General features: G+C 44.0%; 1 protein-coding gene across 14 annotated transcripts in view; it reads right to left on the bottom strand.

Moving 5' to 3' along the window:
- Myt1l (myelin transcription factor 1 like) overlaps positions 1–18,110 on the bottom strand; it is a 401,242-nt gene that overhangs the window by 141,870 nt on the left and 241,262 nt on the right. For 13 of the 14 annotated variants that reach the window (XM_041630189.1, XM_041630196.1, XM_041630195.1 and 10 more), the window contains exons 5-8: positions 13,763–13,916; positions 7,719–7,773; positions 7,516–7,549; positions 7,126–7,188 (exon numbers count right to left, since the gene is read on the bottom strand). In XM_041630189.1, coding sequence (XP_041486123.1) covers positions 7,126–7,188; positions 7,516–7,549; positions 7,719–7,773 — 152 coding nt within the window. In that variant the 5' untranslated portion in view covers positions 13,763–13,916. The remainder of the gene's footprint in view (positions 1–7,125; positions 7,189–7,515; positions 7,550–7,718; positions 7,774–13,762; positions 13,917–18,110) is intronic. The other variant, XM_041630194.1, reaches the window with a different exon arrangement.

The following is an 18,110-nucleotide window of genomic DNA, read 5'->3' as shown; positions in this document are numbered from 1 at the left end:
GCTATGAGCCCTTGACTGCCCATCCTTGGGTGTGTGGGAGGCTTTGATAGAAATCATTTATTCACAAGCAAATCTAATTCATTTCAAGCATAAACACCTAACAATTTTTGTAAGGAAAGTTGAAATTCCAATTCTTAAACTGTGTTTAATAGCACTATGCAGTAAGTACTAATAAAACATCATTATTATTTTATCTTTTGTTGGAAAATTGATAATATATTAATGAAAATAGAGTAACAAGTATTTTGAGGATGAAAAATAGATTTCTGGGGAAATCTTTTGACATCTGGCTTTATAGTTCGTGTCCCAGGGTCAGTTCACAACACACTCCAGATGAATGACAAAACCTTTGATGAGGTAGCTGGGCCACACTCACACAACCCAAGCTCTCTCTCACATACATAACCCTCACTCACACCCCTACTCACACAGCCCAGGCTCACACCCACAGAGAACCCACACTCACACAGCCCAGGCTGGCAGTGGTTTCTTTCACTTGTCAGCAAGGAAGCCAAAGAAAACCAGCCTTCAGTTTGGGGGAGGGCACCAGCGGTGTACAAAACCCAGATCCCACTCTGTGTCTGTCCTCTGCCAGGGTCTTTCTGAAGCCTACGCAGGGTCCTCTACACTTTCAGAGAAGTTCACAGTGAGCCACTTAAGGAGTTGTTAAACGTCAGCCTCTCACCTGCTCGGTAAGATCAGAAGGAAGTCATTTAACAGATTAGTGAACATCACGCCTGTGATGTTCCATGTCTCCCACCAAAACATAACTGCTGGCATGCAAGAAAGGTCTGGTCTTTGACACTTTAAATGTGCACAGGTCCTACAAGCCAGCCTGGGCATGTGGGGCCAGGCTTTGGGACCTAAGACGACCCTTCGGGAACTCAGGAAGACTGTGGTTTACTGTGTGTATCTGAGAAGGGAAGCTCTGTTTAGGCCTTACCTTGGGTATTCCCAGGTGTCTCTACATTTTCTTAGCACAAGGCAGGAAGTCTTAGAATAGTGGAAGAACAGGGTAGGTGACAAAAGGAGGCCATTTTCACTGTGCATGGAAGAGACCAGAAGATTCAGAATAGAAGAAGTTCTGCCTCCAGTCCTTAGGGGACACTTTGTCAGGTCCCATCCTTGCATGCCTGTCTTTGCTATATTCACAGCTAGTGACATGAAACCACATATGGGACCAAAGTCAGACTTGTGTCCACAGACTAGTGACAGTTCTGAAGGTCACCATGCTTCCTATCTGATAATGTGCTGAGAAGTCAAATTCAGATTAACTGATGGGGGGTGGGGACCAGAGTGTCAGCTGAGCTTGGATCTCTGCTGTCAGCAATCCATTCAGATACACTTGTGCTTGGTGCCAAGAGGGTGTTGCTCAGAGGGAGTGATGCCATGCTTCTGCCAAACACCTGGGCATCTAGCACCTGGGCATCTAACACCTGGGCATCTAAGCACCTGGGCGTCTAGCACTTGGGCGTCTAGCACCTGGGTGTCTAGCACCCAAGCTTCTGCTAGATACTGGGCATCTAGCACTCCTCTTTCTCATTTTTGCCCTGGATGCCAGGAGTCTCATACTGAATTTAATACCTTATGAACCATGACATATCCTGCATTTCTGATAAACTATGTTTTTTTTCTTTTATATGTTTTACTAGCTTAAATTTCAGTTTACCATCTAATTGTTCAGCTGGACGTAGGTTTACCAGAGATTATAAATTATTATGAGCAATTAACACAAACAAATACCTATAAGCAGTTTATCTTTTGTTAAGATACAATATAGGAACTGATACAAAACATCCCCTAATGCATAATATAACCCTACTTTGATCCTAATATTTAAATACAAATCTTAAATTGTGAATTGCTCTCAACTTACTGTCTCCATTCCTAAGTTTTACATAGTGACTGGTTCTGCTGTATTCCCCATTCCTCTGAAATCCATGCCCCTGTCTCCATCATACTAGGACACCCAACCTTCTCATCTACCGTGAAAGAGTCAGCATCTACAAGGAGACTTGATGAACACACAGAGCCTCGCCATTTGTGCCTGCAAAGCAGAGACAGCAAACTCAAAGGGTGAGAAAGTATTGATTTTCTTGGGCATTTTCTTAATTAAAATAAAGGACTACAATAGACAGTATTTTACCATGGGTTCCTCCACACCACACACATACTGATGTTTTTCTTCATAACCTGGACTGCCGACATACGCCTCTTGTCATTTTGTGCATGTTCAAAGAAACATTTCAACATATTAAAATAGCACCGTGATTCTCTGATTTCTTTCTCAGCCCATTTATCATTTGTGTAAAACAGGGCTACTGATTTTTTTAGTTAATCGTTTTTCCTGCTGAATTACTCAAAGTGTTTATAAGTTGTAGAAATTCCTTGGTAGAATTCTTGGGGTTGCTTAGGTAAACTATCATATCATCAGCAAACTGAGAGTTTGACTTCTTTGCTGATTTGTATTCCCTTGATCTCCTTTTGGTGTCTTATTGCTCTAGCTAGGACCTCAAGAACTATATTGAATAGATATGGAGAGAGTGGACAACCTTGTCTTGTTCCTGATTTCAGTGGGATCGCTGTGAGTTTCTCTTCATTTAGTTTGATGTTGGCTGTTGGCTTGCTGTATATTGCCTTTATTATGTTTAAATATGTTCCTTGTATCTCTGCTCTCTCCAAGACCTTTATCACGAAGGGATTTTGTGGAAGGCTTTTTTAGCATCTAATGAAATAATCATGTTTTTTTTTTCAGTTTGTTTATGTGGTGGATTACATTGACAGATTTTTATATGTTGAACCATCCCCGCATCTGTGGAGAGAAGCCGACTTGGTCACTGTGGATGATTTTTCTGATGTGTTCTTAAATTCGGGTTGCCAGTATTTTATTCAGTATTTTTGCATCATTTTGTTCATGAGTGAGGTGCCTATCAAAATCTCAGCAAAATTATTCACAGAACTTGAAAGAACAATACTCAACTTCATATGGAAAAGCAAAAAAACTCAGGATAGCCAAAATAATCCTGTACAATAAAGGAACTTCTAGAGGCATCACAATCCCTGACTTTAAACTCTACTAATGAGCTGCAGTACTGAAAACAGCCTGGAATTGGCATAAAAACAGACAGGAGGGCCAATGGAACTGAATCAAAGACTGTGATATCAATCCACACACCTACAAACACCTGATCTTTGACAAAGAAGCAAAAAATATAAAATGGAAAAAGAAAGTATATTCAATAAATGGTGCTGGCATAACTGGATAACAACAAGTAGAAGAATAAAAATATATCTGTATCTATCACCATGCATAAAACTCAAGTCCAAATGGATTAAAGACCTCAGCGTAAAGCCAAACACATTAAACCTCGTAGAAGAGAAAGAGGGAAGTACACATGAATGCATTGGCACAAGAGACCACTTCTTAAATATAACCCCAGTAGCACAGACACTGAAACAATAAATGGGACCTCCTGAAACTGAGAAGCTTTTGTAAAGGAAAGGACATGGTCAACAAGGCAAAATGGCAGCCTATAGAATGAGAAAAGATCTTCACCAACCCCACATTGAACAGAGGGCTGATCTCCAAAATATACAAAGAACTCAATAAATTGGTCATCAAAAAAAAAAAAGGATAATTCAATAAGAAAATGGAGTACAGACCTAAACAGTGAACTCTCAACAGAGGAATCTAAAATAGCTGAAAGACACTTAAGGAAATGCTCAACATCCTTAGTCACCAGAGAAATGCAAATCAAAACAACTCTGAGATTTCATCTTACTCCTGTAAGAATGGCCAAGATCAAAAACAATGGTGACAACTTATTCTGGAGAGGTTGTGGAGTAAAGGGAACACTCCTGCATTGCTGGTGGGAGTGCAAGCTAGTATAGCCACTTTGGAAATCAGTATGGCAATTTCTCAGAAAATTAGGAAACAACCATCCTCAAGACCAAGCAGTAGTACTTTTGGGTATATACCCAAAGCATGCTCAGTTGTACCACAAAGACTTGTGCTCAACTATGTTCATAGCATCATTGTTTGTCGTAGCCAGAACCTGGAAACAACCTAAATGCCCCTCAGCTGAAGAATGGATAAGGAAAATGTGGTACATTTACAAAATGGAGTAAGACACATCAGAAAAAAATGACATCTTGAAATTTGTAGGCAAATGGATAGAGCTAGAAAACATCATATTGAGTGAGGTAACCCAGACCTAGAAAGACAAATATAATACGTACTCATGGATAAGTGGCTTTTAGATGTAAAGTAAAGAAAAATCAGCCTATAATTCACAGTCCCAGAGAATCTAGACAACAAAGAGGACCCTATGAGAGATGTACATGGGTCTAATTTACATGAGAAGTAGAAAAAGACAAGATCTCTTGAGTAACTTGGGAGCATGGGGATCATGGGAGAGGCTAGAAAGAGACGGGGAGGAAGGAAGGGGAACAGAGAAAAATACATAGTTCAGTAAAAAAAAAACAATAAAAAATAACAAATGAACTAAGAGGACATAGAAACTGAGTGAATTTACAGCCTCAAGGAGAATGCATTTGACTAGAAATACATTGCTGAAAGGTTAGAAAGGGAGGCTAGAAAGGGGAGATAATTTCATCCATACAAGGCTGTGACTCCCATGTCTGTCTATCCCTAAGACAAGTACTATATCCCAGTCACATCAGCAGCCTTCACAGGCAACACAACTGCCCTGGTAGACTGTGTGCAGGTACAGCGCGAATGGACAGGTCTCAGGAGAGGGAACTACTGCAGCCGGAAGTAACTTTAAAACCAGAAAAATCACCAGACAGTGATGGCCCACGCCTGGAGGGTGGGGAGGCAGAGTCAGGCAGATCTCTTTGAGGTTGAGGCCAGCCTGGGCTACAAGAGCTAGTTCAAAGACAGGCTCCAAAGCTATGTAGAGAAACCTTGTCTTAGAGAAAAACAAACAAACAAAAAAGAAACCAACCAACCAAACAAACAAACAAAAAGCAGAAAAGTCAAAGTTAGGCACAACCAAAATCTAATCCTGACATACCAGAAGCCCCAAGATATTAAGATGCATTTTCTCTTGGCTTTGCTTAGCAGTTCTTACCAGTGACCTGAGTACCCTGGAGGTCACTGTCAACCAGATCACTCCTGTCTTGTGGCTTCATCAGTGGTACAGGGGCTTCCACCCATAGCACATTGCTTGCGTATATACTGGTGAACATTTCCATTCAAACAGGAGGGAATGAATTGGGATCAGATGGAAACATCATTTCTATGTGAACCAGCTTGTGGGGAACTTTTGTTACTTGGCATGGTTCTGGGTCTTTCTCCCAGTCCACCTGGTTGCCTCATGGCAGGATCAACTTTGAAATGGAATATGAGAGCAAACTGCCTTCAGATCTCCCTCAGAAACTGTGCATAAGCAGAGCACACAACCATGGAAGACGGGAATATACATCACTCATGGCCACATCAATCCACACCTTCCAGGGATTCACCTTAGTGGGGAATCTGAAGGTATGGTAGCATAGTGGGAGAAGAGAGTGGCAACCTCTCCCTCAATCAGCGCTCACTGCGGCATGCCCTGAAATACCACAGCACAAACCCATATGCATGGCAATTATTTGTCCACAGAATCAAAACCAGAGGAATGTTTGTGGTTCTTTGAGATGTCTTTTTCTTTTTTTCTTTGCAAAACTGTGGCTATGAAATGATATCCAGCACAATTCCAGTTAAAATTTGTTAACCAAATTTAGTAATTTATTTTCATAACTGTGATAAAGCTCAACTATCAGCTAATGAAGAAATGATTAGGAGAAAATAGACGCCCCTCAGAGTTTGCCAACTATTTTTCTGTTGAGCACATACTGTTGTCTAAGACTAAGAACCTTAGATGTGTGCTTTGCCACAGAGGAAAATTTATAATTTAGTTACCAATCTCATTACCTGATTTAGCAATTTACAATTTTATATGGTATGAATAATGATCCAACATATTAAACTTAATAATTTAAAACTAAAGATTCCTAGAGAAAAGTGGCCCATGCCTTCTTTGGTATTGTCATGGGGGAACCAGACAGCCATCTCGTGATGGACGCTCATTAAGCAATCCCCTGTGTCCTTCTGTGCCATCACGGGGGAACTGGGGAATGACTCACGAATTTTCCTTTGATTTCACAAAGTGACAATCAAAATAATAGCTTGATTTTACCCACAAATTACTGTTTCACTGGAGAGAAAATAGAGATTGAGGAGAAAGGAGAGGTCACCCTGAGTGTCTCTGGCAGCACCCTACTCAAATGACGTCAGCCTAGACATGGAAAGTTTGGAGAACAGGTTGACTTTAGTCCCCCCAACCTGACTTTGGAAAAATAAATGAGAACAGTATCCTTCTGCCTTGCAAGCCCTCCTCGTCTATCATGCCAGGGACCTTGGTACAACAGGACCCACCTATGTTTCCTGTCGGAGAGGATGTGAAGACAAAACATGGGTGGGGTGTGACAGCTAGCGACAGGAGTGTGTAAGGTGCTCCTTCCTTCCAGCTGTTCTCCACACCCCCTCCCCATGAGGGATGTGAGATCTAGTATTTGTGAGACTGACAAGACCATCTGTTTCTAAGACTATGGAGGTGATCGGTCCTCACGTTCATCCCCCTGCGTGAACATCCCCTGCAGCAGTCTGGACATCCCCTCAGTCTGTCTCCCAGCACAAACTCTCACAGGTGACGGTGCCAAAGTTACTTCATAAAGCTCAACAGCTCTTGTGTTAATTTACCTTCTCAGGTTCCCGATCCTCAGTAATAGAAGAAGAGATGAAGAGAAAGGGAAGGGGGTGGGGCCTTTCTCATGGATCATGGGAAGCCCCAAGCTCTCTGCATGCTGAGCATGGACTCACGGGTGAGAATGTTAGGCTTATCATAATTTGTGCCTGTTTGTTTGATGTTGCCAACACTGTGACACAGAGCGACTTATGTTGTGAGAACTGTCCAAGAGATGGAAGGCCATGGGGAAGTATGTGGAAAGAAGGTAAGGATGGCATGCATTATATTCCCAGACACCTACCCACATGTCTTCACTTGCACTGGGTCTCTAAAGAAGCCCTCTTAGACAGCACATTGTGAAAAAGGCAGGCATTACCTTCTGTGTCGTGCGTATTTGCCACTGACGTGACCACTGCCATCGCAGCCAGGAGTGGGACAGCTGCAACAGGAAAGAGCTCATTATATAGATGCATGGGCTTCTGTGGGCACTGATGGTTGTAGGCCTCAGAAAGAGAGAGAGAGAGAAAGAGAGAGAGAGAGAGAGAGAGAGAGAGAGGCGGGGAAGCAGGGTGGGGAGGGGAAAGAGCACTGACCAAGGGAGGAGATGCAGGGATGCTTCCTGTCTACAGTTTCAGGGGAGTTAATTTCACCACTGTGACAGGTTATGAGTACGCTGCCAATGAGTTCCTATGTACAGTGCCCCCCTTCAGAGGCCTGAGCTTTCTCAACCACCGCTGGGAACACCTTTCCCCCACAAGGCACTGACCTGAACAGCTCTTGTATGGCTGGCTCCACAGGAACTGCGGAAAGATGGGAAACACAAACATTTACTGTGTGTCATTGGCACTCTTCTCCCATGGATAGCTACCAAAATGGCAGTAGTGTTGGGGATCAGAGTGAACTGTCACACCAGATCCTCGGGATGAAGGTCCCCATCCAACCTCAGAGACATGGCAAGTGCCGACTCACCTCGAACCCCTTTGGACCGTGTGCGATGGCGCTTCTCCTCAGCGTCCACGTCCATCTGGGAAGAGATTTTCAAGTGGTCAGTGCCCTTGTCCTGTGCATGCAGACCAGCCATATCTAACACTTCTGACTACCCCTGGTACTGTAGTCGCCTTAATCATTAATCCTGTGCAGTTCTATAAAGGAAGGCCTCCACAGGGCGGCATGAGCAAGCAGGGACTGAACAATCTGCAGTGCGTTCATCTAGGAATGGGAAGTGAACCTTGATCTACCAATCACTAGGTCTCTGCACGCTGCAGCCACGGACTTGGATGACTCTCCAGGGATCCAACTCTCCTCCTGATGATTGAATAAGGACACCTTTGGTTGCCTGCACTGTATTTTGTATCATTATGTTTACAAGAAAGCAAAAGTTATCTAGATTTTCCTTGTAACCAACTGGGTTAATTTACAAAAGAATTTGTTACTCATTTTGCTAGAGGCCTCATTCCCATGTTGCTCAATCTAAACCATCCAGGTTCTTTTTAGGGCCACAGATTTTGCCTGTGGCAGACACACTATATACACGGTATTTGACATGGAAAGGAAGCCCCAGATGACATCCTGCTAGCCTTTCTCCTCTCAGATACACCCTTTGCCATGTTAAGTGTCCAGGTTCTACGTCATTAGAACCTTGTACCAATCTTGTAAGAAAAAATTTTGTTTCTTTCATCTATGGAAAAATCCTGAAGTTCTGAACTCAGGGATGGCAAAGTCACATATGCTGTAAATGTCCATTTTAACCATAAGGACAAGCAACTATAAGGTTAATATTTACTAATAACTTAATAAATACCAAGTATTTCTATAATATATTAATTTATATCACTGTTATTAATATAATGAATATAAATTCACTCAATAGGCATATACATAATTCTAGTCAATATAGCAGAGGGTCTGATAAGAGGCTGACAGTGATTATAAGACACAAGCAATAAAATCATCTCTCGGGTTATTTGATAATTTGTTAACTCTATCGGTGATTTCTTTGCCATGTCTCATACGGGCAGACTGATTCCTGGGCAGAAGGTGGCGGACATGATGGCATATTCCATGCCTTGTCCAATGTATCGTGTATCAAATTCATTTACTCCTATAAAAGAGACATGTTAGAATAGAGCACCCCATAGATGAACATGACCTGGCTAGACTTGGTGGGTGGACCTGCCCTTTGCTCAAACTTGGAGCATCTGCACTGACTCTCCAGGGATACAATGTGGTGGCATCAGGGCAGCGCATACAATAAGGAACATAAGCTCATCCCGTGAATTGAGTATCTATTCACAGGACCTGTTTGCTTCAGATCCAGCACTGCACCTGGTTTAACATATGAAGGATAGCCTCAAAAAGGGAAGAGCTCTTGGTTAGTGCATGCTCATAGAATGCTACGCTACTTGAGAATCCCACGTCCATGTATGGGAAGAGACTGTGGCTTATCCCTGAACAAAGATATTTGAAGTTAATGGATGGGTAGATAGGTGGGTGGGTGGGTGGATCCATTTTCTGAGAAACTGCAGGCCTAGTGGTAACAGATGACAGGCAGTGTATTGAAAGGAACATCTCATGAATCAAAGAGGAATAGTGGCCCTTGAAGGGAACACCATGAGGCCAGTAGTGATTAGAAGGGGGACAGTGGCACCGCTGTTCACAGGCCATGGTAGCCTGAGTAGGGTGCATGGTAGACACGTAATGGAAGAATGAATGACTTAGCTGCACTCTGAGAAGATGGACGAAGAAGACTGGGCTAAGAGGACTTCCATGGCTGCCTAGACAGGCTAGTGTTAAGATGCTGTCAAGCTAACACTGTGGGCTGGTACCTTATTCCTCGAATATGACTGTCTAGAGGAGAAGACATGGATGCAATAAAAGTACACAAGACGCTGTTGGGGGTTTTTGTAGGGTACAGGAGTTTCTCAGGCATCGTTTGGGTCTCATACTACCATGGCCTCTCTCCAGTTGGACCCTATTGCCTCTAAATGCTGTCTTAGTGCGGGGCTGTAGTTGAAACAGCACCCAAAGGGACAGACATATAAAGGCTCTGTAATTGTGATTTAACATGAGATTTTTTAAAATAAAGCAAAATCTTAGCAAAGATGTAGAAGGCCAATGAGGCAAGTGAGTGATGCCTGTTGTAAGGGAACGCTACATGTTCTGTAGAAACGGTGTATCTTTTAAGACCCTGTGAAGTTATCCAGTGGGAGGGGACATGGAAAATCCTATTCTTTAAGGAACTTCAAATTGAGTTAAAAGTGTGAGGGTATATTGAGCTGAGCAATGTGCTCACCCAGGGATCCTGAGAACTGTGGTGAAGGCTGGAGGGGCTCGTGTTAGAGCTGAGCGTTGAAGTCAGATGTCTCAGGTTAAAATGGAGTGGAAAGAAGATATTCCAGGCAAAGGAAACAGACATTAAAAAAAAAAACCAAAACCAACCCAGGTTAGACTGTGGTGCTCACTAAAGGCTCCTGTCAGCAGGGTCTGCACCTGATTTCAGAAGAGAACAGTTGTCACGTCATCTGTCACATTTATTCAGAATCTGGTGAGTAAACCTGCTCCTTCTGATGCTCCTGGCTGTATTTCAGGGAAGGATGTCTAGTCCAAGGTAGGGCAGATCCTGCTCGTCTCTGGGGGCCTGGAATGGGATGGGAACACTGACTTCCACAGCTAGAGGCTCAGGTGGCCAAATAAGAACTACTATTTTTTTTTTGCATTTGATTTTATAATCTCTTCTCCCTCTCCTCCTCCTCCTCCTCCTCCTCCTCCTCCTCCTCCTCCTCCTCCTTCTTCTTCTTCTTCCTTCTTTCTTCTTCTTCTCCTCCTCCTCTTCCTCCTCTACCTCCTTCTCCTCCTCCTTCTCCTTCCTCCTCCTCCTCCTCCTCCTCCTCCTCCTCCTCATCATCATCATCATCATCATCTTTATTAACAAGGTCATGCCAGCCCTGGTTGGCCTGGGACTCACTATGTCTACCAGGCTGCCTCCACATGCTGGGATTAAAAGCATGTGTCACTATGTCTGGCTCTTTCTGTATTTTTGTTTGCACATATAGGTCAATTCTGCCTTTGGAAATGGGCAGCCATTTACCACTAATTTCTTATTATGTAACCACACTATGCCAGCCACCCAGAAAGGCCTCTCTTGTTCTGTGCTAAATCTCTGTCATGGGCTCTACTTTCCCTCTGGTCTTGCTGGTTGATCCAGCACTAACCCTACTGGAATGACAGTGTTTCTCAAATGTGTTTTATTTTCTATCAAACATTTTCTTGCAATAATAATTAAGTGAGAGATACATTTTTTAAATGTTTAACCCAGCATTCCACACACAGAAAACACTAAATCATTGCTGAGTCTCTCTCTCCTTTCTGATAAGGAAATCACAGGTGAAACATTTCCAGTTTGTCAGGATGCGACCCTTACAGATGTTTGTCAAGTGTCAACAGTGTGGTTCAGTTTCATCATAACAGGTGACTATGCAGTGGCATTTTCTAATGTCACACCTCACAGTGTGTAGTCACAGACCAGGTACTCCTGCAGCCTCCTTGTACCCTGTTTTAAGTAGTTCCATGGCCTTCACACCCTGCTGCCATCTTAGAAAGATGGTTGGTTTTCTTCTCCTTCTACCAAATGCCATCAATGGCAACCAGAATCTGGGCTATTTGTTATTTGGGGGCTCTGAGGTCAAGAGCTGTAGGAACTTCCTTAGTTGTACAAAGGACAACTCCATGATGTTTCCCATACCCTCCTTTGCCCTCCTTGCAACTGGGGATGCTAACCACATTCATTGCCTGGGTCTCTAAGTTCACTTCAAAAGTTTACGTTAGGAAATGCGCACCGAAAGGACTACTTTAGCATCCATCCTTTTCTCCCTTAAGCCTATTTATTTTCACACTAATGATATTTTTTTTTCTAAATAACTTTAAGCGGTTTTATACTTAAAGAAAAGTCTTAAGAAATTGCCTTTGTGCCAACAGACGCTCTCAGGAATGATGCATTGCAGAGAGAACAGGTGACTTGTTTCATAGCAAGAAAACTCTACATTTGGAATCGGGCTCTACCTTATTACTTTGATCTTATTTCTCTTAATAAAAGACACTTTCCTCAGGTTCAGCCTCAGGAAACGTAACATTTTAAATGGATTGTATTCTGTGGAGTCTGCGGAGTCTGTGAGAGCCCTTGGAGGCTGCTTTCTGTGCCAAGTAGTGACAGGTCACAATCATGGGCCAGGAAGAAGCTACATTTTGGGTCCTGGGATTGTGTAGACCACGCTATCTCTATCTCCACATTGTGGGCCTCCTTTCTCCTCCATGGTCCTTCTTATGTGGCATAGACCAGAGGAGGTCCTGAATTGCAGGCTGGGTATGGATGGCTTTGAATTGGACACTAGAATGCGAGCTGGTTCTTAGCCCTGTCTTATCACCCTTTATTTATTCAGGAAGTAGTGACCCACAGTACCAATCAACTGATCTGTCTTCAGGTCTCGCTATTTAACCCCATCTCGCTGCTTTTTCCTCACACTAAGAGGGAAGACTAGAGAAGGGGCAGAGGCCAAATTGTAAGAGAGGCGTGTTGAGGAAGAAGCAGAGACTCTGGAGAGAGGAGGTGTGAGGAGGCAACTGTGTGTGGGTTGGCATGCCCCACTAGCACCTGTTTCAAGAGCCACAGTCTCCTAGGTAACAGGCACACCATCTTTACAGCTCTGCGACAGAACCTGGGCCCATACTCTGCTCAGGCTCACACAAATTTGGGTCATAAAGATCCATCTGTGAAGGTCAATGAGAACGGGAAATTGTAGACTCCCGTTATTCCTGCAAAGTGCTTAGGTAGAGCGCTGCAACACTTTCAAGTCACTTTCCAAACTCAGACCACACCTTCACTAGAGAACTCAGTGAGGTGCAAATGCTTTGGTCTTTAGGCACTGGATCTGATATTCATGTGAAAGGAGGGAGGGCATAATTTTCAAGAGGTTTACAGAAAAATTAGGAGAGATAAACGGGCTTCTGGTTCACAGCACCAATAAATGTAGTTACTCCACTTGTCTAATCATTGATCTCATCAGATACAAGTAAAATATTAGGTAGAAAAGACCGAGAAAGCAACCCCCCATATTTCTATCTGTGCTTTCCCATCCTTCTTGCTATCTTTCTTGTCATCAGTGGTATGGGAACATGCCATGACATGGTACAGAACATGTAACACACCTGCCTTGCTCTAAGATGCAGCCGCTGTGAATATTTGGGTGCTGATGCTCATGTCTGAGAGGTTGCTGGCTAAGCCCTGACTGAAGACCATATGCTGAGATGATTCCTAACTTTCTCTTGGTCCCCACTGGCCAGCGCTGAGTGGTGGCATCCACTTCAACAGAAGACAGAAGGGTAGAAAGTTCTAGAAATTGCATAAGGAAAAGCAATAGACACTCGCCGTGTCTGTAAGATTCTATGGGGCAGACTGATGGCGTGTGTCAGGGGGGCACTGTGGGGTCGGTTGCCTTGTGAGGGATTGGAGAGCAGAGTGTCCATTCAGAGGTGATGAAAAGAGAGCTAGTCCATGCCCTTTCTCCTCCCTGCCTGACATGCCACGGTGTTCAGAATGTGAGGGTTAGGTTCCTAGTGAAGGCCAAGGAGGTAAAATGTTTGCAGGTCTTCAAAGGCCCTGAAGTGCTCGCTGTGAGAGGGGCAGGGAGGCTTCAACAGGCATGAACAAGACACGAATTCCTAGAGGGTGGAGGAAGCATCCCTCGCCCCCTCCCTAACTTCCAGGGCAGTGGCACTCTCCATCCAAGAGGAAGAAGGTGGTCAGACATGAGGAAAAAGGTGAAGAAAGTCCAGCTGCAGTGGGGCTGACACGGTGGGGTTCCAGGAGACCCAGAGCTGCTGGGCTGACACCCGGCAATGTCTGTCATCGCTGATCTGATCTGGAACAACGAGCGCTACTCCAAGTTCTGCACACTAACAGTCCCTACCCAGTGTGGAAGCAGGGCAATGCACATCCTAGGAAGACAGATGGCTCTCACCTTGTAGGAAGCCTTCTCTCCCGAGGACGGAGGCAGGGTGACTCCGTGGGCAGGATGCAGGCCCAGAGCCAGCTCTCTCCAGGCTTTCCCTGGTCCTCCCCAGCTTGTAACTGTGGCCAAGTCACTTAATTTCTCTGTGCCTCCATTTCCCCATCTGTAAAAAAGGAACAGCATTAAGCACCTAAGGCTCTCACACACATACCAGTGTCTTCCACGACTAATGACATTTACCTCTTCCAGGGACCAGAATACCCATGGTTAAGCATGTCCCTTCATTCAAGCCGTTCTTCTTGCTCTGAAGCCATCAGGGTCTTCTCTGGCCCCCGTTTAAGCTGGCACATTCAGGAAACCATCAAAGACCCTGCTTCCTACTTTCTAAGTCTAGGACAGAATCTACCTTCACAGTGGACTTTTGGGTAAGTTCCATGCTAGGATTCACGAAAGCCTCATTTACTTGTGATTGCCTCAAGGACTTCCGAGGTTGTTGATCTGAGCCTGGGCTAGTGAGATGGCACTTGCTGCTAAGATTGATGATCTGAGTTCAATCCCTGGAATCTATATTGTGGAAGGGTGGAAATGACTCCTGCCAGTTTGTCCTCTGACCTAGTGAGTATGCCATGTATACTCACTAGAGGAAGAAGGAAGGATAAACAAACGGATGGATGAAAGGCAGGAAGGAAGGAAGGATGGATGGAAGGAAGAAAAGAAGGAACAAAAGAACAGATGATTGAATTTGAACCAGGCAGTTTCTTGGAAGTATGTACCTCCAGGGTTAGAATACTTTAAGGAACATTTTGATATTCATTGTATCCTCTAAACTTTATGCTAATTTCATAAATGAAAAATTAAACCTTGACTTTCAGAGAAGGTATTCCATCTGTCCAAATCTCCCCAGATAGTGGGGACAGTGGCACCTGAAACCCAAGGCTCCCATCAACATGGCAAGCTGTTCACGAACTCCCAGAAGAGTGGAAAAGGCAGACAGAGGTCTGGAGAGGGATGCAGAGCTTTCTGTAATCCTAGGGGAGCCCTGGTGGCTGTCACTGATGTCCCCTAAGTCTGCATTTATCTCTAACAGCTCAGTGCCACACTCTGCAGTTCCCTGGGGCTGTAACCTTTGGGTTATCTTAAACCTTCACAGATCAAGTGAGAAGAAAGGCATCTCTCCCGAGAATGGAGAGCTGGCTCTGTGGGCAGATGCCTAGAGATGCGTTTAGAACTTATAAATATCTACATTTCAATTCCTCAGCTTGACATGGCCCACGTGCCCCCAAAGGATAAATTCACCTTCATTGGGAATTCTCCTGTGAGCAAAAGCAAACTCAGTGGATGAGGAAATAAGAAACACAAAGATCATTGACCCAAAGACTCAACATCCTTGCTTTGGGTCTGGAAATCAGCAATCCTCCAATTGTGTTGGACCCTAGGGTCTAGGGTGTAGAGCCTTCCTTTATAAACCCCATTCTCTAAGAAGAATCATTTCATCTACATAGACAGCAAATGAATGTATGTGTGCTACTGTCTCCCCAAGAACCAAATCACACTGGACATAGATTTGAAACAAAGAGGCAGAGATGGAGAGAGAAAAAAGAAAAGGGGAGTCAGAAAAGTCCACCCTGTTCCCATTGCCTAGAGGAGGAGGCATCCAGTTTAAATTGAGATCATAATGCTGTGACTCAAGTACCCAGGAAAATAATGATTAGTTAAATGATCGAGATCAGACAGAATGGGGTTCCTGTACACCTTCCCTTATTACTTCATGGTCTGTGTACTGTTTTATAAGCATGAACTTCCTGGAGTTTTCAACTGCTAAATTAAACAATATACCAAAAGCATCCAGCTTATGACTGAGTGTTCAACGAATGGCAGAACCTCTGCACACTGTTTTAGTGTGTAAGCATCTCTAATTCTCTGCTGTTCATATGCAAGTGTGAGAATACAAAGAGGCAGAAAACCCTTTCTACCAGATGCCTGCCCTTGGGTCTGGAAGAGATGCTTCTGGTGATGAGCAAGAGAGAGCTCACTGGGATGGTCTGCTTGGTCTTCCATAGGATCCTAGCAGCTCACTATAACAAGACAGATAAGAAATTGCTACACACATCCTTAGTCAAATTTAAAGCAATAAAGATTAAGGCTAGCATAGCCACTCTTAAAATATGCAGAAAAATTATTTGGGGTATAAAAAGAATAGGAAGTATGAAAGAAGAGAAAGGGGAAATTCTTTGGTCATTAGAAAAATCTATGATCAACATCTAGGGTTACCACCAAGCAATCAATAAATGAATAAGTCTATAAACAACAGCAAGATAAAAAAGAAAGCAAGTTAATACATTCATAGTATTTCAATTATAACACAAACACTGCCTTTTAGATTCTTCTGAAAAAAGAAGTATTTTGAAACCAACCAACATTCAACTGAATGTTAGAGCATCAAGAAACAGACATGCTGATAGCTCATAATGTTTCAAATTAAACAATTAAATCATGTATTAATGAGCGGCAAGCAAACCAATTGTGGTACAGCTCATTTTTGGCAGAAACGAAATTGGATCTGAGATCCTTGCTTGTTAAACTTGTCATATAAAGCGCACTCATTTGTGGGTTTTTATTTTGTTAACAAGTTATGCGAGATGACAATTCAGAGGCACAGAAGAATAGGCAAGGACTCTGAGACAGTAAGTTCCTGCCTGAAGGCTGCTAAGCTGACTCAGAGCAGCACACTGGCAAAGGCAGCTAACTGTACCCCAGGGGCAGGATCAGGGACAGCAGGCAGAGCTGCTGTCGCCACAGAGTGGGAGGAGTCCTGCCTTGTGTGGCCCATCACAGCCTCCTCTTTTTTGGTTCTTAGTTCAGTTTTAAAAATAGTAAATCAGTGGCAGAAATACCTCCTGGGAAATAAAATTCAGGAAAATGAGGTCTCACACCTAATTTATTTCTGTTTATTTGCTTTTGGGAGCCCTTGCTTTCCTGCCTGCCTGGACAGGGTTCTTGGTTCCCTGGGGCTGGGTGGGTCCTGCCCCAGTCAGAATCACATCCTATCTGGGGGACTCATTAGGCCCTTCTTGGTCACTCTCCCAGGGTAGCTGGGGGGGTCCCTAAAGCAGAGGACCATTCTGGGTGAACCCAAGGCTCTGCATCCAACTGTCTCTTTCCTGGATTTTTTTTTCCTTTGAGGAGACAGCTCTGCATCTCTTCCGAATAAGAACCCTAGTGATTGTCCAAAGCCCTGCCTATTGGAAATGCCTCTTCCTCTCTTGTCAGTAGCAGTCTTAGTGTGACACTCACTTGTTCAAGAAGGGTGGGGGTACGTGTGGCTTTCTTCTAACAGTCACTGCTGGGGCCAATCAGGTTTCTGGCTACTCAGAAGCCTCAGCTTTCCTGTGGCCTAAGGACCTGATTCTCACTCTCCTCTCATCCCTGGAATTGTGCACGACTCTCTCTTTTTGCATTAATGTTTAACCGCAGCACACTGTGGAATCTGCAGGAACCCCCTCTCAGGCAGGGCTTCAGTCCTGCTCACCTGGGAAGCACCTGCCTGGGACATTGTGGCCTGTTTTTAGAGTCCATCCTGCACGAACTCGGAGTGGCCTCTCTCACCAAACTTGCCCTCCCTCCTCTCCTACCGTATGCCATTCAGGTCCTCCTTCCTCTGTGCCCTTTCTCTTTTTAGGCAGATGGCACAATGTGGTGCGGTGGTATGGCAGTTTGCTTAGCTATAGATTTTCCCCATGCCAGTTTAGTCTTTTATTATTGGTTTCTTTGAGAGAGGTTGTCTAGGTATGTGCTGTGTAGCCCAAGCTGTCCTTGAATTTTAGGCAATTCTCATGTTCTTTTCTCCTAAGTGTTGACATTATAGGTGTAACGACCATAACAACCATGCTTGGCTACCCTGGCATTTAATCAATTTCTCTCTCTCTCTCTATCTCTCTCTCTCTCTCTCTCTCACACACACACACCTCCTTTCATATAGGCAACACTAGTCTCAAACCTGACATTTACCAAGAATGACCTTGAATTCCTAATCCTCCTGCCTCTGCTTTCCAAGTTCTGGGAATTTAGTATTTATATAGGGATCTAAACCCAGGGACTTGTACAGGCTAGGCAAGGGCTTTACCAAATGAGTTATGTTTTAAAGTTGTTCCAAATCAATCTGTCTTCATGTTTTGCTCATTTCGAATACTGAGTATGAACTGGATCAGCATTGTGTCAGAAAGTGGACTCTTAATGAGGCTCCCTGAGCAGAAGGTGACACAAAGACACCACTCCCGAGACAGTATTTAAGTTCAGGGGACAGTCAGAGGGAGGTTGGGCTGCAGAGAGCACCCCAACTGTTAATGAGGGCTGAAGG

The sequence above is a fragment of the Microtus oregoni genome, unplaced genomic scaffold (assembly GCF_018167655.1).
Source record: "Microtus oregoni isolate MIOR12 unplaced genomic scaffold, Mior012 000034F_ref0000314, whole genome shotgun sequence".
NCBI classification, from domain to species: domain Eukaryota; kingdom Metazoa; phylum Chordata; class Mammalia; order Rodentia; family Cricetidae; genus Microtus; species Microtus oregoni.
This window is presented reverse-complemented; position numbering and strand designations above follow the sequence as displayed.